The sequence below is a fragment of the Schistocerca nitens genome, chromosome 1 (genome assembly GCF_023898315.1).
Source record: "Schistocerca nitens isolate TAMUIC-IGC-003100 chromosome 1, iqSchNite1.1, whole genome shotgun sequence".
Lineage (NCBI taxonomy): Eukaryota > Metazoa > Arthropoda > Insecta > Orthoptera > Acrididae > Schistocerca > Schistocerca nitens.
The window spans coordinates 1286813355-1286838840 of NC_064614.1; the positions used below are offsets into that span (position 1 = coordinate 1286813355).

The following is a 25486-nucleotide window of genomic DNA, read 5'->3' on the forward strand; positions in this document are numbered from 1 at the left end:
GAGATGGATCCTTCAAATTTTTCTCTTCCTCCTCCAGTGGAATGGATGGGCCACTGGCAGGTCCCCACTGCAGATTCGGGGGTTAGAATAGGCCCGCGGTATTCCTGCCTGTCGTAAGAGGCGACTAATAGGAGTCGCCAACGTTTTGGCCTTATGTGATGGTTCCCTGTCGGGTTTTCCGAAGAGCGAGCCGATTGGCGAAGGGCGCCTTACTTTGTGCATTGTGTCCATCTTGCATCGATAACTTTCGCCAGCTTATTCGTCGTTGCATTGCAGTCCAGCCTGCTCTCCATCTCTTTGGCATGGATACGTTCCTGCGTGCACTTTCCGCCATGCAATGTGCAGTGCCAATTTCTGCACTGACAGCGACCATGGACTACGTGTCACCTAAAATCCAGCATGGTAGCCAGTCCGTTGTGGTGGGGTCACCATGTACCCTGTCGGTTTTTTGTTTTTTTTTTGTTTGTTTTTGGAGTTAGGGCGCAAAACTGCTATGGTCATTAGCGCCCGGTCCGTGACTGAGGAAATAATAAAAACTGAAAATGGAAAACAACAAAATTGGGAGCAAAACTCAAAAAATTGGAGAAACTAAAAGCAGAAAGAAGGCTTAAAATTCCACTACAGAGAGGGGTTGGTGGTCCCCGAAAAAAGAGAACGCGGTCGGCTGAGCGCGTGTCATCGGCTAAAATCGACGATAGATCAGGCGATAGCTGTAGACGGGAGCGTAACGGATTAAAATAGGGGCATTCAATTAAAAGGTGTCTTACCGTCCACAGCTGAGAGCAGTGGGGACAGAGTGGGGGATGATCGCCGCTTAAAAGATGCCGATGGCTAAAAGGACAGTGCCCTATCCGGAGTCTAGCTAAAATTACCTCCTCCCGACGACGCGTTCGGGAGGAAGAGGTCCAAGCGCAAGGAAGGGCTTTCACTCCCGCAATTTATTACGGGGAAGTGTTGACCAATGCGCATGCCATAAATGAGCAACTTTGCGACATAAACCGCTCCGTAGATCGGTGAAGGGAAGCGACTGAATAGCTGGCCGAGGAAGAGAGACTGCAGCCTTGGCCGCTATATCGGCCGCCTCATTCCCACAGATACCAGCGTGTCCCGGGAGCCAGAGGAACGCCACCGAGACGCCCCCCAGGTGGTGCAAGTGCAGACAGTCCTGAATCCGGTGGACCAGAGGGTGCACAGGATAAAGAGCTTCGAGACTGAGGAGAGAGCTGAGAGAATCTGAGCAGATTACGTACTGTATCCGCTGATGGCGGCGGATGTAGTGGACAGCCTGGAGAACAGCGTAAAGCTCCGCAGTATAAACCGAACACAGGTCAGAAAGCCGAAAGTGATTTGGGGTGTCGCCAACAATATAGGCACTCCCTACACCTAACGATGTTTTCGAGCCGTCGGTGTAAATAAATGTGGCGTCCATTATTTGTGCACACAGAGCAGCAAATGCCTGACGATAAACAAGTGTAGGGGTATCATCCTTGGGAAATCGACAAAGGTCACGGAGCAGGCTGATCTGGGGACGGAGCCAAGGCGGTGCTGTACGTCAAGTTGTCAAGAAGGTTTTAGGAAAGCGGAAGGAAAGAGAATGGAGCAGTTGACGGAAGCGGACTCCCAGGGGTAGTAGGGAGGAGGAGCGGCCAGCATACCCTACATCAAAGGAGGCGTCGACAAAAAGGTCATGGGCTGGATTAGCAGGCATGGAAGACAGATGGCTAGCATAATGACTCAGGAGGACTGCTCGCCGATTGGATAGTGGAGGTTCAGCAGTCTCAGCATAAAGGCTTTCCACAGGGCTAGTGTAAAAAGCTCCAGACACTAAACGTAATCCACGGTGGTGGATAGAGTCGAGACGCCGAAGAATAGATGGCCGAGCAGAGGAGTAGACTATGCTTCCATAATCCAATTTCGAGCGCACTAAGGCGCGATAGAGGCGGAGAAGGACCACTCGGTCAGCTCCCCAGGAGGTACCATTCAGGACACGGAGGGTGTTGAGCGATCGCAGACAGCGGGCCGAAAGATAGGAAACGTGGGAGGACCAGCACAGTTTTCTGTCAAACATAAGACCCAAGAATTTTGTGACGTCTGAAAACGGAAGGTTGACAGGACCTAGATGTAAGGAGGGCGGAAGAAACTCCTTACGTCGCCAAAAATTAATACAAACGGTCTTACTGGGAGAAAAACGGAAGCCGGTTTCGATGCTCCAAGAGTGGAGGCGATCGAGACATCCTTGAAGACGTCGTTCAAGAAGGCTGGTCCGTTGAGAGCTGTAGTAGATCGCAAAATCGTCCACAAAGAGGGAGCCCGAGACATCAGGAAGGAGACAATCCATAATTGGATTTATAGCGATGGCAAACAGTACAACACTCAGCACGGAGCCCTGGGGTACCCCGTTTTCTTGAGAGAAAGTACGGGAGAGAGTAGTGTTCACCCGCACCCTAAATGTTCGCTCTGCCATAAATTCGCGAAGAAAAAGGGGCAGCCGGCCTCGAAAGCCCCAAGAGAACAGTGTGCGGAGGATGCCTGTCCTCCAACAGGTATCGTATGCTCTCTCCAGATCAAAAAATATTGCTACCGTTTGGCGTTTCCGGAGGAAATTGTTCATGATATAAGTGGAGAGAGCAACAAGATGGTCAACTGCAGAACGATGCTTTCGGAATCCGCATTGGGCAGGTGTTAAAAGACTGCGGGATTCCAGCCACCAAGCTAAACGGTAATTCACCATACGTTCCAAAACCTTACAGACACTACTCGTGAGAGAAATGGGGCGATAGCTAGAGGGGAGATGTTTGTCCTTTCCAGGTTTCGGAATGGGAACGACGATAGCTTCCCGCCATCGTCTGGGAAAAGTACTGTCGGTCCAAATTCGATTATAAAGGCGAAGAAGGTAACGCAGACTATGGTTTGATAAATGCAGCAACATTTGGACATGGATACCATCCGATCCTGGGGCGGAGGAGCGAGAAGAAGAGAGGGCATGTTGGAGTTCCCGCATGGAGAAAACAGTATTGTAGCTTTCGTGATTTTGAGAGGAGAAAGCAAGATGTCGCACTTCCGCTGCGCGTTTCTTCGGGAGAAACGCTGGCGGGTAATTTGAAGAGCTCGAAATCTCAGCAAAGTGCTGACCCAATGAGTTAGAAATTGCGATGGGGTCCACTAAGGTATCATGCGCGACAGTGAGCCCAGAGACCGGGGAGAAACTAGGCGCGCCTGAGAACCGTCGAAGCCGACGCCAAACTTCCGAAGAGGGAGTGAAGGTGTTAAAGGAGCTAATAAAGAATTTCCAGCTTGCCTTCTTGCTATCGCGGATGCCGCGACGGCATCGCGCACGGAGCTGCTTATAGCGGATACAGTTTGCCAAAGTAGGATGGTTACGGAAAATGCGAAGAGCACGTCGCCGCTCACGTATTGCGTCACGGCATGCCTCGTTCCAACAAGGAACTGGGGGGCGCCGGGGCAATTCGGAGGTGCGTGGTATTGAACGTTCCGCAGCTCTAAGAATAACGCCGGTAATATGTTTGACCTCATCGTCGACGCTGGGTAAGCGACGGTCATCGAATGTCGCTAGAGACGAAAAAAGTGTCCAATCGGCTTGGGCAAACTTCCAGCGTCGCGGGCGCATATATGGCAGTTGAGGCTGCAGCCTAAGGACACATGGAAAGTAGTCACTCGAGTGTGTATCATCAAGGGCGAACCATTCGAAGCGCCGAGCTAGCGGAACAGTACCGATCGCAAGGTTCAAATGAGATAAATTTGTCGTGGAGGCAGACAAAAACGTGGGGAACCCAGTGTTGAGGCAAACTAGATCCGCTTGGTGGAAGACGTCTAGCAATAGGGAGCCACGTGGAGAAGGAAGTGGAGATCCCCAAAGCGGGTGGTGGGCATTGAAGTCCCCAACCAGCAAATAGGGGGGTGGAAGCTGACCAAGAAGATGAAGGAGATCAGCTCGTGCCATTGGTGTGGACGATGGAATGTATACAGTACAAAGAGAGAACGTGTATCCAGAAAGGGAAAGACGGACGGCGACAGCTTGGAAGGAACTGTTTAAGGGGATTGGGTGATAATGGAGAGTATCATGGAGAAGAATCATGAGTCCTCCATGGGCTGGAGTGCCTTCCACAGAGGGGAGGTCATATCGGACAGACTGAAAATGAGGGAGAAAGAAGCGGTCATTAGGACGCAGCTTTGTTTCCTGAAGACAGAAGATGACCGGCGAGTAGGATCGTAAGAGGATCGACAATTCATCCCGATTGGCTCGAATGCCGCGGATATTCCAGTGGATAATGGACATAGGGTGAACAGAAAATGGAGGATTGTGACCAAGGGTGCTGTCAACTCAACGACTGCTCAGAGCTTGCGACCGACAGCATGGAATGGCATTCAGCCGAAGGCAGAAGATCGTGATCCATAGGTTGGTCAGGAGCAGCTCCTGCCACCAGCGATCGGCCGGTTGACCGGCCACCAGCAGTGCGCCTCGGCGACACAGAAGACGGCCGAGGGCGATTTCCGCCAGGTGGCGCTGTGGATGGGACACGCCTTGGCGGAGAAAGAGAGGAACTGGGTTTCTTTGTAGCCTTCTTGGAAGTATGAGGTTTAGATGAAGGAGGAACCGATGGTGGTGAAGTTTCCATACGTAAAAACTCTTCACGAGTATGCTCTTTCTTCGAAGACTTGGTGTCTAACTTTTGGGCTCGAGATTTAGCAGAACCCGACGAAGGGTGAGCCATAGAGTGGGCAGGCGAAAGTGGTGAGGTTGAACGGGCGATCTTGGCGCTGGCCGATCGGACGACCGTGGCACTAAAGGGGAGGTCGCAAGTCTGCGTGGTCGCCTCCTTTGTTGGCCGAGGAGAAGCAAGGACAGTGCTGTATTTGCCTGTCTGAGGCACGGTGGGCTGTCGACTGGCGAATAATTTTCGAGCAGCAAAGGTCGACACATTTTCTTTCACTCTTAATTCCTGGATGAGCTTTTCGTCCTTAAAAACTGGGCAATCTCTAGAGGAAGCAGCGTGGTCACCCAAACAGTTGATGCAGCGAGGGGATGGAGGTGGACAAGCACCCTCATGGGCATCCCTGCCACACGTAACACATTTGGCCGGATTGGAACAGGACTGGCTGGTGTGATTGAACCGCTGACATCGATAGCAACGCGTAGGGTTTGGGACGTAAGGGCGAACGGAAATTATCTCATAGCCTGCTTTGATTTTCGATGGGAGTTGAACTTTGTCAAATGTCAAGAAGACAGTGCGGGTTGGAATGATCTTCGTGTCAACCCTTTTCGTAACTCTATGAACAGCCGTTACGCCCTGGTCAGACAGGTAGTGCTGAATTTCTTCGTCAGACAGTCCATCGAGGGAGCGTGTATAAACGACTCCACACGAGGAATTTAAGGTACCGTGCGGTTCCACCCGGACAGGGAAGGTGTGGAGCAGAGAAGTACGCAGCAATTTTTGTGCCTGGAGGGCACTGTGTGTTTCTAGCAACAGGGTGCCATTCCGTAATCTGGAACAAGACTTTACAGGACCTGCAATTGCGTCGACACCCTTCTGAATAATGAAAGGGTTGACCGTGGAGAAGTCGTGACCTTCATCAGACCGAGAAACAACAAGGAACTGTGGCAACGATGGAAGAACTGTCTGTGGCTGAGACTCAGTGAACTTACGTTTGTGAGCAGACATAGTGGAAGGTGAGGAAACCATTGCGGAAGAATCCCCCGTGATTACCGGCGTCTCCGATGGCGCGCTCCTCCCTTGTGGGGGCCCTCACTGAGTCTCAGGGGCTTCTGGCTCCATCTCAGAGTGGGTTCCGTAAGACTCAACTAGCCAACTCAACCTCTGGCTCATCATGGGTTTGAGCAACTTGCAAAGAAAGTAGGTGAGGTTAATGGGGCGGTAGCTGTCTTGCCAGGTTCTTGCCAGGTTTCAACATGGGGATTACGATGCTTTCTCACCATTGTGACATGAACTAACCCTCAATGCAGATATGATTGAAAAGGTCTAGGAGGAATCGCTGGCAGTCCACTAATCTGGTCACTCAAATTTGTTGCTTCTGGAAGCAGCTAGATTCTTCATGCACACCCGCCTTAGGTGATTGTCGGGAGGTGTGACCTGAGGTGTGAACAAACGGACGGAGGGACCAATCGGCACTTTCGGAAGGTATCAGCTCGGGTAATCACCCCTCCCTGGGCCTGGCCGTTACCAGGGGGTACGTACGTGTCCTACCTGTCTACCCGGGGCGGGGAATTACGCGTTACCCCGTCACCGGCTACGGCTTCAAGAGGAGCTGGCCCCAATTCTGGAGGAGAGGGGACAGTCAGGCAGCACCCCTGAGCCTGGCAGAGCACATGTGAGTTTCACCAGGAGCAAGAAAGTTAGATTTTGTAGCATATAATGCAAATCACATTGCTTCCTGACCTCTTTGCACAAATTAAATCAGCCCAGAGGCCTTCAGACACGCAGTTCAGTGGGCAGTCGTTTTGCTGTTTTGTGTCCTCAGAATGGGACTGGCTGCTCATGTCACACACCAACATACCTAATAACCAGTGTTCAGCTTCCTGTGTCAGAATGACAACTGTAAACTTTCATGAAGGATGAATGCCTGTGAGTTCCTGGTGCTCAGAGTTGGCTGTTTGAATGTGTGTCAAAATTACAGTTGCGAAAACTCTCTCTACTGCATGAGCTGAGGTGCCCTGACCACCCAAATCTCCCTGTTGTGCACTAGGCCCTCCTCTCTGTATTGTAATTATTTCCTCTGCTTTTCTGTGATAACTGGCAGTTCTTTATAATCATATAATGCTCTTCTGTGCTGAATTCTTACAGAGCATGTTTTGCAAGTTCATACCACCAAAAGTTTGTACACCATTAAGATTTGTAGTGTGGCATATTAGACTGCTCAAGGGTAATTTTTAATTCCAGAATGGTGTTGCGTGTTGCTGAACTACAGATTACTTGTACTGACAGTATGTTCAGTTAGATAGCTGCCATCCCCTCTTACTCAGCATGGTCACACTGACATTGTACATGAAGTGACTCGCAATTCCTCTTTATATCCTGAAGACCTTGGTAAGGACACGATAGATGAGCACTCTACTCCCAAACATATCTCGTGTACCACTCGTGACTAATCCTTCAGTCACTTGTTAAGGAATGTTCCCAGTATTACCACAGACAGGACAACTTAACTGCATTCCTAGTCTTGGCTCTGGCATCTTCTCTCTTTGCCAAAGTGGAAATTTGCCACCTGACGTATTAAGTAACCTGGTCCATTGTTATGCCATACTTCCTCCCAGACCCTTTCCACATCAATCATCTGCCTGTGGAAGAACCAAATGCAAGGCTAGCCATATGCAGCAACACAACTGATAATATTACAGCTCCTTCAGAGGAATTTACCATGCTTCAGAGTCATATCTCACCCTATCAGAGGCAGGGCCATCCTTAAAATCAAAATGTATTCCAGCTCTACTGTAACTTCTGTATGATATTTTACCTGAACTGGCACATGATGACCATCTCAAATCGCAGTGAAGAGCACAATTACTACCCATGGGCAGAATGTGCTGCCAAGAAAGAGATGCTCAGCTACTACCTGGCTTCATGACCCACAGCATATGGGTTCCCAGCATTCCGACTTCACCACTGCCATTGTCTCCAATATCAGATTATCTGATTAAAGTTCATGGGAGTTGCCTTATATCATACCTTTGTCCCACAAGCCTCAATCATCACTTGCTCCTGCCCCATGCACACAGACATATCCACCCTGCCCTGTTTGTTGTATTTCATTCTCTTCACTTAAACTTTCTCTCCAACTTCGTCCTTCCATTTTCTGCCCCCCCCCCCCCCCACCACACTTTGTCCCATCACACTCATCCACACTAAGCTGTGTACCACATGAGACTTCCCCACTCTGCCAATGGCTGGGGCACATATGGGCTGTTCCATTTCGATTTGGAAAACAGGAAACATTTTTTGTCTGAGTTCATTTTAGTGTAACCTAACATGGACACTGAGTTATTCTTCTACAAACTCACAGCTGTCATAAGTAGACACTTTGTTTCTTTGAATCAGTTACTTTAATAAAAAAAACACATTATTCTAAGACTTATCTGAACCTGTTTGAAGTGAAATTCTCAAACACAATTCAAAATGAAAGTAATATTGTATAGTTTTGGTATTTTTGTGATAGTTAAAGAACTTAAGTAAATTTAATTTTCAATACAGTTAATCTTTTTCTCAAAACGAGATTTAACTTGGAATAAAAAGTACTTTGTGTCATTCAGCATTGATATAAAAAAGTATTATTGAACATTTTGTGGTACCTTCAATCGAGAGTTACAGGAAACATAAAAAAAAAAAATTGAAATAAATTCAAAACCTGATGGTTGCGCTATGCCATATTACAAAACACCCATGAATCATGATGCCATTGTTGATAGACTGCTAATCGTTTCACAGTGTGAAGATGCTGACAACTGGGATGCTATGACCATGAATAAGACTGTTTTTGTTCCCATGAACCAAGGCTGGGCAGGATGAGCAGGAAAGAAAGGAAAGTCAGGGAGTACAAGACCATGGACAAACTGACCTACACTGAGGCTAAGAGAAAATTTGAACACCTACTTCCTGTACATATGGCATTGTCTTAAGCCACCAGTACAACAGTTCTGGCACGATCAGCTCCGACAACCCAGGTCACCTCTCAGAGCCAGAAGACTACACCTGCCCCTGCGATGGTGGGAGAATTTTCTTCCCTGTTGATCCTGCACCACCTACTTTAGGAGCAACACCCCCCCCTCCCCCGCCCAACCATCGGGGACATCTGTCCCCAATTCTAAGCCAGAGAAGTGTAAGTCTTCTTCAGTTTCTTTCGCTAGGATGGGGTCCTGTGGGTCACTCCCTTCCCAGCTTTCTTCTAGTGGCAAAGATGACACCCACCAGTGGCTGAAAAGACCAAAAGCAGCAGGTCATATGGCTTCAGTCCCAGAGACTGAGCCAGTGAAGTCCTCCCGGCCAGAGGAACCCAAGGAGCAGCGAGAGAATTCCAACAAGAAGCCTCCTAATGCCAAGGAAATTGCAGTGGCACCCACACCATCGCTACGTACAAGCTGTGAGACTGAGGATCGGATGGAAAATTTCGGCCTCTGCTGAGGACCTAGATCTCGCCATACCCTCACACTACAGATGTAGACTGTGCAGGCCATAAATCGGTGGCAGCAGGTGACTATGAGGCGTAAACTGCCTCATTAAATGTTGCTTCCCCGTCTCATGTCATCCTCCAGTGGAATTGCGGCAGTTTTTTCAACCAGATGGCTGAGCTATGGTGACAGTTAAGCTTTACACCTGCTATCTGCATTGCCCTCCAGGAAAACCTGGTTCCCAGCAATGTGGGCGCCTGTACTAAGTGGCTATAAGGGATATTAAAAGAACTGTAGCGACTGTAATACTGTCTGGTGGAGTTTGCGTCTATGTCCTAAACTCATTCTGTAATGACACTGTGCCCCTTCACACCCCTCTTGAAGCTATGGCTGTCAGAATAAGGACGACACAGAAAATAACTATCTGTAATATATATCTTCCTCCAGAGGGTGCAGTACCCTTGAATGCATTAGCTGCACTGGTCGATCAACTCCCTAAACCTTTCCTACTTTTGGGAGATTTTAATGCCAATAACTACTTGTCAGGTGGTACCAAGATTACTGGCCGAGGCAGAGATGTCGAAACTTTACTGTCGCAATTCGACCTCTGCCTCTTAAATACTGGGACCACCACACATTTCAGTGTGCCTCATGTTAGTTACTCGGCCATTGATTTATCAATTTGGAGCCCAGGACTTCTCCCATCTATCCACTGGAGAGCGTATGACGACCTATGTGGTAGTGACCACTTCCCCGTCTTTCTGTCACTGCCCCAGTGTCAGGCACATGGACGCCTGCCCGAATTGGCTTTGATCGAGGAGAAGTGGGGAGCTTTCGCCTCTGTCACTGCTGAATCTCCCCCACATGGTAACATTGATGTGATGGTTGAGCAGATGACTAGCACAATTGTTTCTGCTGCAGAAAACGCAATCACTCGCTCTTTAGGGTGCCCAAAGTGTAAGGAAGTCCGTTGGTGGTCGCTGGAAATTGCTGAAGCAATTAAAGAGAGTTGACGAGCTCTACAGCGGCATAAGCGGCACCCTTCCCTGGAGCACCACACAGCCTTTAAACGTCTCACTTTGCCGGGAACTTTGCCAGACACTTTGCCGGACGCTTTGCCGGGCGCTTTGCCGGGCGCTTTGCCGGGCGCTTTGCCGGGCGCTTTGCCGGGCGCTTTGCCGGGCGCTTTGCCGGGCGCTTTGCCGGGCGCTTTGCCGGGCGCTTTGCCGGGCGCTTTGCCGGGCGCTTTGCCGGGCGCTTTGCCGGGCGCTTTGCCGGGCGCTTTGCCGGGCGCTTTGCCGGGCGCTTTGCCGGGCGCTTTGCCGGGCGCTTTGCCGGGCACTTTGCCGGGCGCTTTGCCGGGCACTTTGCCGGGCACTGCCTCAGATAATTACCCCCCAGCCTTTTGCACACTCAAACGGCAGCTGGAATGGAACGCCCCCTTTCACTACACGCAGCAGTGTATCCTATAACACCCAATTTACGGAGTGGGAGCTCCCGGTGCCCTTGCACATTGACCCGACACAGCTCCTGGGTCTGATCGGATCCACAGCCAGATGATCTCTCATCTGACTACAAGCGACATCTTCCAGTCATCTTCAACCAGATTTGGTGCGATGGTGTCTTTCTGTCGCAATGGCGGGACAGCACTATCATTCTGGTGCTCAAACCCGGTAAAAACCTGCTTGATGTGGATAGATATTGCCCCATCAGCCTCACCAACGTTCTTTGTAAGCTGCTGGAACATATGGTATGTTGGCAGTTGGGCTGGGTTCTGGAGTCACGTGGCCATTAACGGTCTAGCAGCAGCTGTCGGGCGCTCAGACTCACCTTCTCTATATGCAGACGACTTTTGCATTTCGTACTGCTGCTCCAGTACTATTGTTGCTGAGCGGCGCCTCCAGGGGACCATCCATAAGGCGCAGTCACGGGCTCCAGCCCACGGCTTCCAGTTTTCACCCGCAAAGTCGTGCGTCATGCACTCCTGTCGGAGTTGTATCATTGACCTGGAACCCGCACTTTACCTTATTGACGATCCACTCACTGTAGTGGTGACATATCAGTTTCTAGGATTGGTTTTCAATGCTCGATTGACTTGGCTCCCTCATCTTTGTCAGCTTAAGCAGAAGTGCTGGCAGCACCTCAATTCCCTCTGCTGCCTGAGCAACACTATTTGGGATGCAGATCGCTGTACACTGCTGCAGCTCTACTGAGCCCTTGCCCAATCCCGAATTGACTATGGGCGTGTGGTTCATGGTTCTGAAACGACTTTAGCATTGCAATTACTCGACCCTGTGCGCCACTGTGGGGTTTGATTAGAGGCAGGAGCTTTTAGAATGAGTCTGGTGACAACAATACTGGTGGAGGCTGGTGTCCCTCCACTGCAGATCAGACGTGCGCAACTGCTCACCAGTTACACAGCACACATTCATAGTTGCCCTGACCATCGGAATTACCGTCTCCTTTGCCCACCCGTGGTGGTCCATCTCCCAGATCAGTGGCCCAGATCGAGTCCAACGTTGGTGGTTTGCGTGCGGTCCCTTCTCTCTGAACTGGAGTCCTTCCTATTACCACCTCTACTTGCGGTCCATTCACGTATACCTCCCCCCCCCCCAGGGGGTCCACAACTCTTCTGTGGATACGTGCGTGGCGAGCATGGGGCCCCGAGACATTACAGCCTTCTTTCTCTCCCGGGCTGCATTTCCTTTCCCTTCCCCTCCTTTCCCCTCCATGCTCCTTTCCCCTCGCCCTCTCCTCTCCCTCTCTTGGTGTCCTTGCTTATGTTGGCCCCCGCTATCCTCCTGGTTCTGTTGGTTTTACACTCCGGCTTTGTTGCGTAATCATCTCCTCCTTTTGGCATTCCTTGGTCCCCCCCTGGGGTTTGACCTCCATTACAAAATTTCTCCTCCATAGTGTGAGCCATTTGGGAAAGAGCACCTTACCTATTGTCTCTGACGTGCGCCCTCCTAGTACATTCCACCTTTCCTTTCACGTCGTTGTCTGATGCTAGGGTGCATAGCCAGCACGGTAGCCAGCCCGTGTGGTGGGGTCGCTATGTACCCTTTTGGTTGAGCCCCCTGAACACACAGGGATCACACTTCTGATAACTGAGCTGTGACCTCCTCATGCATGCCTTGGAGTGGTTGCTCGTCATTCTGGAGCATCGGAACTCCCGGCAATGGCCGCCGTGCCAGACGGCCCTTGCTGTGGCTGGGTGGCGCCTGTGAGGAGAGCCCCTGATCGGAGTGGGTGGTATCAGGGCGGACACTATGCAGATGAAACGCATACGGGTCCAAAACTCTGGCCGTTCTTCTGCGGCCGTCTCTCTGCGTGGTACTGATTCCTCAAGTGCTGCTTCTCTTGCCCCTTCGGCCTTCCTTTCCATGGCTACCCCCTGGGAAGAGGGTCAGGCCCGTCGTCTAGGGGCAAAACATTTCCCCTGTTATCTAGTTTGCACCAGGACTGATGGAGATACTTTCACCAGTGTCAAACCTTTATTCTTTGTGGAACACATTGAAGACAAGTTCGGCGAAGTGGACTCCCTGAGCAAGATGCGGTCGGGTTCGTTGCTGATAAAAACTGCTTCAGCTGCCCAATCTGTGGCCCTTCGTGCCTGTACCCATCTTGGCACAATTCCTGTGTCCATTACCCTCACCAGTCTCTAAATATGGTACAAGGTGTGATTTTTCACAGGGACCTCATCCTTCAAACTGATGAGGAACTTCGGGACAATCTCGGACGGCGGGGTGTTCACTTTGTTCGGCGTGTTCAGAAGGGTCCTGAAGATAATCGTATTGATACTGGTGCCTTTATCCTGGCCTTTGAAGGGGATACCCTTCCTGGGGAAGTTAAGATTATGGTCTATCGCTGTGATGTGAAGCCGTACATCCCACCTCCTATGCGGTGTTTTAAGTGCTTGCGTTTTGGCCACATGTCTTCTCGCTGTTCCCAGGACCCTCTCTGTGGTGACTGACTACCATGACAATTTACACATACAGGAGGGGGAACACAGGGACTCCCCTCATGGAGTGGACGTCCACATTCTCCACGTTCACCAGATTGCCCAGTATATAAGAAAGAAAAAAAGATACAGGAGTATAAGTCCCTCGATCGTTTAAGCTACACAGAGGCCCGTAAGAAATATGCACGACTGCACCCTGTGTCCATGACATCTAGTTACGCCTTGGTTACATCTACACCCCTTCCTCCCCCTTGCTTACACCCATCCCGGACCCCTCTCCTCCCCCCCTCCCCTGCGACTCCCACACCTTCCCCTCTGGGCGCTACTCCCCCTCCCCAGCCGGAGAAGTGTCCCACTCCTTCGGCGTCTGCCAGGCAAGGGCGCCTCTCCCGGGATGCCCCTTCCCGGCACCTTCCAGGTCAAAGGTCTGCTGCCGCGCGGCGACCGCGAGAGCCGCGGTCTGTCGGCCCCCAGGTCGCCAGGTCTCTTTCTGTTCCTGATCTTGCTGCAGCTGGCTCCTTTATGCCACACAGCCCTCCTCGATCTCAGCCTGAAAAGAAGAAGAAACATAAGTCCCGGGACAAAGAGCCTCTGGTGTCACCGAAGGTCCCTTCCCCGACTTCACAACCGGATTCTGACCTGTCGTTCATGGATGTCGCCCCCTCCTTGTCGGTGACGGGTGGGGGCCCGGCGGTATGACTGGATTTAGCGTGTTCAGCCCTCATTTAAACCATCGTTCTGTGGTTCTCCAATGGAATTGTAATGGATACTATCGTCACCTTCCGGAATTGCAATCCCTTCTTTCGTCCTACTCTGCAGCTTGTGTGGTTCTCCAGGAATCTCATTTTACTGATGCTCACTCACAGACCCTCCATGGGTTCCGTGTTTTCTGTCGAAATCGGGTCGGACCCTTGCTGGCTTCTGGTGGCGTTTGTACGTTGGTCCGTACAGACATTGCTAGCACGTGGATTCCTCTCCAAACTACATTGGAAGCGGTTGCTGTTAGGGTCCACTTAGACTCTGCAGTCACCGTTTGCAATCTTTATCTCCCTCCTGACAGGACTCCTACACCTGCTGCCTTAACCACCCTTCTTCAGCAACTTCCTCCTCCCTTCCTCCTCCTTGGGGATTTTAATGCTCATCATCCTTTGTGGGGCAGTGCCTTTCCATCTAGACGAGGTCTTGTTATAGACCAATTTATTGCAGACTACGACCTGTGCCTTCTTAATGATGGCTCTCCTACTCATTTCAGTGCCGGTCATGGTACCTTTTCTGCCATTGATCTTTCTCTTTCTTCTCCCTCTCTCCTCCCTCCTCCCTTCATTACACTGGTCGCCACACGACGACCTTTGTGATAGTGACCATTTCCCGTTGATTATCACGCTCCCTTCCCGCTCCCCAAAGGACAGGTTACCTCGTTGGTCTTTCCACCGCGCCGATTGGCCTCTATACACTGCACAGGTCGAGTTTTCTCCCTCTTTGTCGGGTTGTATTGATGACGTCCTACGTGACGTGACGTGTCTGACGCGATAGTTCGCGCTGCTAACCTTGCTGTCCCGCGCTCATCTGGACCATTTCGTTGCCGGCAAGTCCCGTGGTGGAGTACGGCCATTGCCATTGCCATCCGTGATCGCCGTCGAGCTATGCAACACTTTGAGAGGCACCCATCCGTCGCCAGTTTTACTACGTTTAAACGCCTCCGTGCTAAAGCCCGTTATTTAATCAAACAGGGTAAGCGGATATGTTGGGAACGATTCGTATTTTCCCTTGGTTCTACTGTCCCTCTGTCACGGGTATGGGCTACACTTCGTTCTCTCCAAGGTTGCCATCGGCAGTCCTCCCTCCCAGGCCTTCACCGCCCAGATGGCATTTGTACAGACCCATTAGTTCTTGCAGAACATCTTGCAACCCATTTTGCAGTGGCGTCAGCGTCAGCCTCCTATCCAGCTGCTTTCCTTCATCAAAAACAGCAGGCTGAAGCTCTCACCTTATGTTTCACCCCTTGTGAGTCAGAATCTTACAACGAACCTTTTACTGAATGGGAATTTCTTTCTGCTCTATATTCTTCTCATGATACGGCCCCTGGCCCGGATTCCATTCATAACCAACTGCTTCAACATCTCAGTGCTCCACAACGACGACATCTTCTTCGGGTGTTTAACCGTATCTGGCTCCAGGGTGACTTCCCTTCTCAGTGGAGGGATAGCATTGTGGTTCCTGTCCTTAAGCCTGGAAAGAACCCCCAATCTGTTGACAGCTATCGGCCAATTAGTTTGACCAATGTTGTTTGTAAGTTACTTGAACGGATGGTAGCCTGTCGGCTCAATTGGGTCCTCAAATCTCGGGATCTATTGTCGCCTTACCAGTGTGGCTTTCGCGAGGGACGGTCTTCAATCGATCATTTACTTCGCTTGGAATCCGCAGTTCGGCAGGCTTTTTCCCAGCGCCGCCATTTGGTTGCAGTGTTTTTTGACCTTCGCAAGGCCTATGACACGGCCTGGCGCCATCACATCTTACTAACCCTTCATCAGTGGGGTCTTCGGGGCCCACTCCCGATTTTTATCCGCCAGTTCCTGATCCATCGGTCATTCAGAGTTAGAGTTGTTACTGCTTTTAGTTCTCCACGGACCCAGGAGACCGACATCCCACAGGGTTCTGTCCTGAGTGTCCTTTTCCTCATTGCTATCGATGGACTTGTGGCCTCTGTCGGTCCCTTGGTCGCCCCTGCCCTGTATGTGGATGATTTCTGCATTTGGGTTAGTTCCTCCTCGATGGCATCTGCAGAACGGCAGCTCCAGGTGGCTATACAGCGTGCCTCTGCATGGACCCTCTCACACGGGTTTCAATTCTCTCCTTTAAAATCGCGGGTGGTCCACTTCTGTCGCCGTACTACGGGCCACCCTGATCCAGAGCTCTATCTCGCTGCACAACGATTGCCTGTGGTTCCACAGTTTCGTTTCCTGGGTCTTCTTTTCGACAACAAGCTCACTTGGCTACCCCATATCAGACTCCTAAAGGTAGGATGTTTCCGTAAACTGAATGTCCTTCGCTTCCTTGCCCACTCGTCTTGGGGTGCGGACCGTTCCCTCCTCCTCCGTCTTTATCGTGCTCTAGTTCTGTCTCGCTTGGACTATGGTTGTCAAGTTTATGGTTCAGTTGCTCCTTCCACACTGCACGTGCTGGATCCAGTCCACCATCGTGGTATCCGTTTAGCCACCGGTGCCTTCCCTACTAGCCCTGTTGATAGTCTCCTGGTTGAAGCTGGGATCCCCCCCCTTTCTGTTCGGCAGTCCCAGCTTCTGGTGTCTTATGCACTCACTATCCGTTCCTCTCCCACTCATCCTTCCTATTATATCCTGTTCCCAGACCATGGACGTCGCCCACCCGACTCCCACCCTCGTGCGTGTTTACCGGTTGGGCTGCCCCTTGCGTCTCTTTGCCGTGATTTTCAGCTTCCTTCTTTGTCATGTCTTCCTCGCTCCCTCCCCTCCACCCCTCCTTGATTAGTTCCTCGGCCTCGACTTCGGATGGATCTCCGCCGCGGTCCGAAAGATTCCATCCCCCCGGTGGTGTTCCGTTCCTTTTTCCGCCAAATTTTGTGGGAGTTTAGGGATGCTGTTATTTTTTACACTGATGTCTCTAAATCTGCTGATCGTGTTGGGTATACCTTCACGTCCTCTGTTAGAACGGAAAGTCATCTGCTGCCACCTATATGTGGGGTGTTTACTGCGGAATTGATGGCAATTTCGCAGGCCCTTACCTTTATTAAACAGTCCCAACACAACCGCGTTTTGTTATGCACGGACTCGATGAGTGGCCTTCTTGCTATTGACCGGTGTTTTTCGCGCCATCCCTTGCTCTCTGCCATCCATGACCATCTCGCTGATATTCACCGTGCTGCTTGTTCCATTGACTTCCTTTGGGTCCTTGGACATGTGGGTATCCCGGGAAATGTGCTCGCTGATCGTTTGGCTGGGGGAGCAGTTACTTACCCTCCGTTTTCTGTAACATCACCTGCAGCGGATTTACGGCTTCACATCAAATCCCACTTCGCACAGTCATGGGCCAATTCTTGGGAGGCTACTCCCCGGTCTAATAAACTTCGTGCGATTAAGGTGGCACCAGGGCCGTGGCGTTCTTCCTTTCGCCTCTCCCAAAAGGACTCGACCACACTGTGTCGTCTCCGCATTGGCCATACCAGGCTGACCCATGGTTTTCTTTTGCGTGATGAGCCACCCCCACTATGTGGTTGTGGAGCCTTCCAGTCAGTAGCCCACATTTTGGTTGAATGCCCCCTTCTTTTGGCTCTGCGTGCTAAGTACGGACTCCCCCGCACTTTACCTTTGATGTTGGCTGACGATTCCCGGATGGTCTCTCTGGTTCTCGGTTTCCTCCAGGAGAGTGGTTTTTATTCTCAGTTTTAAGGTTTTTAATCTCTCTGGTGTTGGGGCAGGGCGGTGACTGTTTGGGTGTCTCGCACTGTAAGTAGTGTTTGGAGATTCCCGATTCCCCTCTCTGACTGACATCCCCTTTTCTTCTCCTTTTACTCTATTTTTACCCTTTTTTTCCGGCTTGGTTAGTCTTTTTATTCCCATACGTACTTTCTACATTCTAGCAGTTGTACCTTTTCGTCACAGGTGGTCTTTCCTATGCTGCTTCAGCATAGTGTTCGTCCTCTTGCTGACTTCCCTCTTTTTGTTTTTTACCAATGAAAACATGACTGCCCTTTTACGTTTTTACCTTTTTCCGTTTTATTTTTCTGACTATACTGAGATGTCCCATTAGCGGAATGGAGCCTATCTGAAACAAGGGACTGATGACCTTGCTGTTTGGTCCCTTAAACCTCAAACAACCAACCAACCAACGTATACCTCCATGGTGTATGCCTTGACCACAGCTTCATCTGGACATATTGCATGGCCCTAAGGACTCCATTAAGCCCGCCGCTCTCTTCTGCCACTTCCTCTAGATTCTTGACGAGTTAGGGGGCTCTGAAGTGGTTTACACCAACAGCTCAATGGCTCATGGTCACGTAGGCTTCACATATGTTCATGGAGGACATGTTGAGCAGCACACCTTGCCAGTTGGCTGCAGTGTTTTCACTGCAATGCTGGCGACCAAATATCGTGCTCTTGACTACATCCACTCGTGCCCTGGCGAGTCATTTCTCCTGCGTACTGACTCACTGAGCAGCCAGCAAGCTATTGACCAGTGCTATCCTCTCCATCCTCTGGTAGTGTCCATTCAGGAGTCCATCTATTCCCTGGAACAGTCCCACCATTCCGTGGTGTTTGTGTGGACCCCAGGACACGTCGGAATCCCTGGCAACGAAATTGCCGACAAGCTGGCCAAACAGGTGACGCAGAAATCACTTCTGGAGATCAGCGTCTCTGAAGCCGACCTGCATTCTGTCTTACACTGCATGGGTTTTCCGGCTTTGTGTGATGGAATAGCATAACAGCACACACAACAAAACTGTGTGTCATTAAGGAGACAATGAATGTGTGGAAGTTATCCATGCAGGCCTCTCACAGGGAGGCAGTTGTCCTCTGCTGGCTCCTCATTGGCCAAACGTGGCTAACGCATGGTTACCTACTCTGTTGTGAGGACCCACCCCAGTGTCGCTGGGGCTCCCAAATGACAGTCGTCCCTCTTGCTTGACTGCCCACTTTTAGCCGCTCTGCGGTACACTTCTAACTTTCCCAGCACGCTGTCTTCAGTGTTGGGTGACAATGCCTCCACATCAGTTTTATTTTTAAGTTTTGTCCATGAGAGTGGGTTTTATACTTCTATGTAGGTTTTAGCACATGTCCTTCATCCCTCAGTGTCCTACAACCTAATGGTTTTAGGGTGGAGGTTTTAATGTATTGTGGTATGTCTGACTTTCCCTCTTTATTCTTGTGGTTGGCAAGCCACTGTAATCTGCTTTCATGTTTTACTCCCTTCTGTTTCTAGCTTCTCTCTCTTTTCTTGTTCTCTTTTGTTCCTTTTAGTATTCGTTGTCTTCCCTTTGTTCTTGTGGCTTTTCCTTTCTTTCCGTTTTGTGTTATATGTTTCGTCCATTTTATTCTCACCCTTGTGGCATTGTTTTATTGGGAACAAATAAGTGACCTTGTAGTTTGGTCCCTTATCCCACCTGTAAATCAACTATCATCTGTTTCATACATATTCACACCAGATGGAATAGTTCTGTTTCATTACGGCTGCTCTCCCAAGGCTGTTAGTAGTTACGACAAGATGTTGTCCACTCCATGAACCTTGTTTTGACTCAGATCCTTCAGGTTCTTGACGTATCATATCTCCCATCTCATCTTTGTCCACATCCTCTTCCATTTCTATAACATTGCCCTCAGGTTGACGTCCTATGTACAGACCGTCTATATACTCTCAGCTTTTTCTTCATTATTTAAAAATTGCTGTCTATCTTGGTTCTTGATATTCATACTTCTGCTTCTGTTACCTGCAAAGGCCTCTTCGGTTTCCCCTAGTGACATCTGCTTCTGAATCCTTAAATTTGGACTGTAGCCTTTCTTGCTTAGCAATTTGTTACTGCCTGTCACTCATTGACTTTTTATTCACTTTTGCATGCTTCATTTGCTGCATTTTTATATTTTTTCAACAACTGAATTCTGATCTCCTGTGTTGTCAAGTGATTTCTACTGAGCCTTTTCTTTTCACATAATTGGTCGTCTTCTGCCTTCATAATTCCAGCTCTCAAAGCTACCTATTGCTCTGTTACTGTGGTAATGGGCAATATCATTGGCTTTGGGGGCATTCTTGTGTAGGCAGAGGTTAGCAGAGGGTCACAATTCTTAAATGATAGCACGCAATAGTTTATTTTGCATTTAAAGAAAGTTATAAATTGTTACAAAAAATTCTGACTGTATTGGGAGGCCTCACAAAAACCACTGGTGGGCTGCTATTAGCCCACACTCGTCTTATTATGTTCCTTTTCTCCTGGTATTGTCAGTCATTGCATAATGCTCCCTCCATTATTTGCAACAACCTCTGGCTCTTTCAGCTTATTCAGGTAATATGTCCTCCTACCTTTTTGACATTGCTTAAATTTTAATCTACAATATATAACCAGTACATCATAATCATTCTGCATTGCACCTTGATATATCTTTGAATTTGGACACAGATTTCTAATTCTCTTCTCCCAAAATCGTATAATCAATCTGAAACCTTGTGGTGACTGCAAATCTTCTATGTGTGTAACCTTCTTTCATGATTCTTAAACCAAGTGTAACTGATGATTAAATTGTTCTGTGCAAAATTGTACCAGGCAGCTTCCTCTTTCATTCCTTTTCCCAGTCCACATTCCTCCACTATATGTCCTCTTTCTTTTCCTACTATTGAATTTCCAACCGCTGTCACAATTAAATTTCTGTGTTCCTTAACTATCCAAATATTGTATTTTGTCTCACCACATTCAATTTCTCCATATGCAGAGCCAGCTGTATTGTAAACTTGTACCACAGCTGTGGGTTTTGGCTTCACATATCTTGGCTGCAATAATGTTACAGTGTTGTTCTTAGTAGCTTACTTGCATTGTTATTTTCTGATTCATTATTACACCTATTCCTGCATTACTACTATTTAGTTCCTTTCTACAGCCCTATATTGACTTAACCAGAAATTTTGTTCCTCCTACCATCAAACTACTCTAATTCCCATGACATCTAACTTCAACCTGTACATTTCCCTTTATAAATTTTCTAGGGTCCCTGAAAGATTAAATGATACAATTTACCAGCTCAGACTTGTATGATTCCAGTTTTGTTTCTCCTGCTATGGCAACAAACTCCTGAGTGGTCCTTACCTGGAAATCCAAATGGGGGATCATTTTTAGCTCTGGAGTCTCTTCCTAAAGAGGATACCATCACTTAACCAAACAGTAGAGCCGCATGTCCTTGATAGATAATGGCTGTAGTTTCCTCTTGCTTTGAGATGTTTGCTGTACCAGCACAGAAAGACCATTTAAGTTGTCACAAGGCCACATCAGTTACTTATAGTGGCTTATTTATGTGCTACTGAAAAGGATGCTGTGCCCTTTTAAGGAACTACACTTTTGACTAGTCCCACAAGAAATACTCCTTCTTTATGGTGGCATCTATGGCTCAGTATCACTAATGCATGGAAAATCCCAAAGAAAATGCACCTGGTGACTCTTGAAATGGATGTAAGTCCCCCCACATGCACACGCATACATGTTCGTAAGTTCATGCAACCTGACACAATAGTCTTTTGCTCATGCCTGTCTGCAGCTCAACATGTCATCTTTATGGTGAGTATAAATCTATTATTTTCATAATATTGTTAATATTCCAACCTGGGTTTTCTATTGTTTAATTTGCGCCATTTTCATTCCATGATTAAAAACCCTTTGTCCCTCTTTCACGTGTATTATAGTTGTCTTATATTTGTGCCTAAATTTTGACAGTAACTTTAAATTGATCTTTCTTCCTGACAATCAGGACCCACATTAGCAGTTATGGAGGAGACTGGTGTTCACAGGGGATGACAAGAAGAAAGAGAAGCACTAATGGTGAGTTTCATTAGCAGCATACGAGTACCCCCTCCCCCCTGCAGGTCCGGGGTAAGAATAGGCCCGAGGTATTCCTGCCTGTCGTAAGAGGCGACTAAAAGGAGTTTCAACCATTTCGGCCTTCCATGTGATGGTCCCCCATGGGGTTTGACCTCCATTTTTCAAAATTCTACAGAAGTAAGAGCCTTTGGGGGAAGGACGCCTTATGTGGTGTACCCTGGCCCTCCGTGCACTAAGACCTTGGCACTCAGCATTGTACCGGCGTTGTAACCATACCCACTATTCCTCAAATTGGGCCTAAACGCCTGATGGGTTGTACAAGTTACGCCCATAGTGCGTCCCCATCTGCACCTACGATCATGACGGACTTTCCATGGCACCAAAAATCCAGCACGGTAGCCAGCCCGTTGTGGTGGGGTCGTCATGTACCCTCTACGTTGTAGCCCCCTGACAACACAGGGATCGTACTGCCGATACCTGAGCTGCACCCTCCCCACGTCGGCCAAGGAGTAGATGCCCGTCTCCTTGGGGCATCAGGACTCCCGGCAACAGTCATCCTGCCAGGTGGCCCTTGCTGAGGCTGCGTGGCACCCGTGGGGAGAGCCCCTGGTCAGAGTGGGTGGTATCGGGGCGGACGTTTCACAGATGAAAGGTCAACATGTATCAGGTCGCTCTGCGGCTGAGTCTTTTAAAAAGAAAGGTACTCTCTCCGGTTCTGGTTCTCCTGTCCTTTCCCCCTTGGCCACTCCCTGGGATGAAGGACAGGTACTCCGGCTTGGGGCGAAGTACTTCCCCTCACTATTTGGTCTGTTCTCGGACCGATGGGGGGACGTTCGCCGCCTCCAAGCCCATGTTCTTTGTTCAGCACATCGAGGACATCTTTGGGGAAATCGAGGCTCTCAGCAAAATGCGTTCGGGGTCCGTTCTTATGAAGACCACCTCCGCCACACAGTCGGCGGCGCTCCAGGCGTGCGACCAACTAGGGGACATCCCAGTGTCCATTGTCCCGCATCTGGCACTGAATAGGATGCAGGGGTTATTTTTCATCGAGACCTCCTGCTGCAATCTGATGAGGAGCTCAGGGCCAACCTGGAGTGCCGAGGCGTGCATTTCGTCCGGCGGGTCCAGCGCGGCCCCAAAGACCGTCGCATCGACACCGGGGCCTTTATCCTTGCCTTCGAGGGGGACGTTCTCCCGGAGAAGGTAAAGGTGGTGTGCTACCGGTGCGACGTGCGACCTTACATCCCGCCTCCTATGCGCTACTTTCGGTGTTTGCGCTTTGGGCACATGTCATCACGGTGTGAGGCTGAGCCAATTTGTGGCGATTGTGGACGTCCTCTTCGTGAGGAACATACATGCACCCCACCACCTCGGTGCGTTAATTGTCCTGACATCCACTCGCCTAGATCTTTAGACTGCCCCGCGTATCAGAAGGAGAAGAAGATTCAAGAACTCAAAACTTTATTCTGAGGCCGGGAAGAAATATGACCGCCTCCATCCCGTGACGTTGACAACTTCGTTTTCCTCAGTCGTGTCCACTCCTTCCACAGTATCCTCACCCCTATTCTGTCCTGCCTCCACCTCCTCCCCCCATCCAGGGTCTATGCCTCTGCCTCCCAAATGCCTCCTTTCCAAATCATCCTCCCCCACGGCCCCCGCCCCCTCTGCCCCAGGGGCCACCCTTCCTCCTCCTCCCCCTCCCCCCCCCCCCCGCCGCCTGAGAAGCGATCCTCTTCTCAGGCATCCATCGGGGAAACGTTCCGGACCCCGGCTTCCGAGGTCCGGCGTTCCAAAACAGACCCCGCGCGTGAGGACCTTCTTTGGGTCCAGCCCACCATCCCCGTGCCTCCTTGGACTTCCAAGAAGGCCTCCAAGAAGAAGTCTCTATCCCCCTCTCCACTCCGGTGCGCTTCGTCTGACGCTCCATCCGTGAGTCGCTGTTCCTATACCCAAACCCGGGAAGGATAGACACCTTCATCCTAGTTACCGCCCCATTTCTCTTACAAGCTGTGTCTGTAAGGTGATGGAGCGCATGGTTAACGCTCAGTTAGTCTGGATTCTTGAATCTCGACGGCTACTTACCAATGTTCAATGCGGCTTTCATCGCCGCCACTCCGCTGTTGACCACGTTGTGACCTTGTCGACATTCATCATGAACAACTTTTTGCGAAAGCGCCAAACGGTAGCCGTGTTCTTCGATTTGGAGAAGGCTTACGATACCTGTTGGAGAGGAGGTATCCTCCGCACTATGCACAGTTGGGGTCTACGCGGTCGCCTGCCCCTTTTTATTGATTCCTTTTTAACAGATCGAAAGTTTAGGGTACGTGGGGGTTCCTTATTGTCAGACGTCTTCCTCCAGGGGAACGGAGTGCCTCAGGGATCCGTCTTGAGCGTAGCCCTTTTTGCCATAGCCATAAATCCAATTATGGATTGCATTCCACCTAATGTCTCAGGCTCTCTCTTTGTCGATGACTTCACGATCTACTGCAGTGCCCAGAGAACATGCCTCCTGGAGCGCTGCCTTCAGCGTTGTCTAGACAGCCTATACTCGTGGAGCGTGGCAAATGGCTTCCGGTTTTCTGAAGAGAAGACGGTTTGTATCAACTTTTTGCGATATAAAGCGTTCCTTCCGCCATCCTTACATCTCGGTCCCGTTGTTCTCCCATTCGTGGAAACAACTAAGTTTCTAGGGCTCACATTGGACAGGAAACTTTGTTGATCTCCGCATGTCTCTTACTTGGCGGCCCGTTGTACACGTTCCCTTAATGTCCTCAGAGTTCTTAGTGGTTCATCTTGGGGAGCGGATCGCACTGTCCTGCTTCGCTTGTATCGGTCCATAGTCCGATCAAAGCTGGATTATGGGAGCTTCGTCTACTCGTCTGCTCGGCCATCCCTCTTACGCAGTCTCAACTTCATCCATAATCGGGGGTTACGTCTTGCGACCGGAGCTTTCTACACTAGTCCCGTCGAGAGTCTTCATGCTGAAGCTGCCGAATTACCGTTGACCTACCGGCGCAACGTACTGCTGTGTCGGTATGTATGCCAGCTGTTGTCAATGCCCGACCACCCCTCTTATCAGTCCTCCTTCGCCGATTCTCTCGACTGTCAGTACGGGTTGTATGTGTCTGCCCTGCTGCCCCCTGGAGTCCGCTTCCGTCGCCTGCTTCGACAATTGGATTTGGCCCTCCATACCATCTTCATAGAGAGTGAGAGCCCGAGACCACCTTGGCTCCAGGCTCCGGTTCATATTTATCTCGACCTCAGCTCGCTCCCGAAGGAGGGTACTCTGGCTGCAGTGTATTGCTCACGGTTTGTCGAACTTCGTGCGCGACTTGCCAGTCACACCTTTATTTACACCGATGGCTCCAAAACTGACGATGGTGTCGGCTGTGCCTTTGTTGTCGGGGCCATCACCTTTAAATACCGGCTCCTCGAGCAATGTTCGAGCTTTATGGCTGAGCTTTTTGCTCTACATCAGGCCGTTCAGTATGCCCGCCGCCACTGCCATTCATCTTATGTACTCTGCTCTGATTCACTCAGTGCTCTTCTGAGCCTTGGAGCTCCCTATCTGGTCCATCCCTTGGTGCAACGGATCCAGCAGTCCCTCCATTCTTTTGCTGATGGTGGCTGTCCTGTCAGCTTTCTGTGGGTTCCCGGACATGTAGGAGTGCCTGGGAATGAGGCTGCTGATGCTGCAGCCAAGGCTGCAGTCCTCCTGCCTCGGCCAGCCTCCCATCGTGTCCCGTCATCTGACGTTAGTGGGGTTTTTGTAAGAGGCTTGTGTTGTTGTGGTGGGATACTTGGTCATCCCTTCAAGGAAACAAGCTCCAAGCAG

The 25486-nt window shown here is 50.0% G+C and overlaps 1 protein-coding gene across 1 annotated transcript in view; it reads right to left on the reverse strand.

Annotated features, from left to right (window-relative positions):
* LOC126234165 (skin secretory protein xP2-like) overlaps window positions 1-23578 on the reverse strand; it is a 35541-nt gene extending 11963 nt beyond the window's left edge. The window contains exons 1-2 of the mRNA XM_049942910.1: window positions 23452-23578; window positions 10218-10504 (exon numbers count right to left, since the gene is read on the reverse strand). Of these exons, the coding sequence (XP_049798867.1) occupies window positions 10218-10504; window positions 23452-23578 (414 nt within the window). The remainder of the gene's footprint in view (window positions 1-10217; window positions 10505-23451) is intronic.
* Window positions 23579-25486: the final 1908 nt, after the last annotated feature.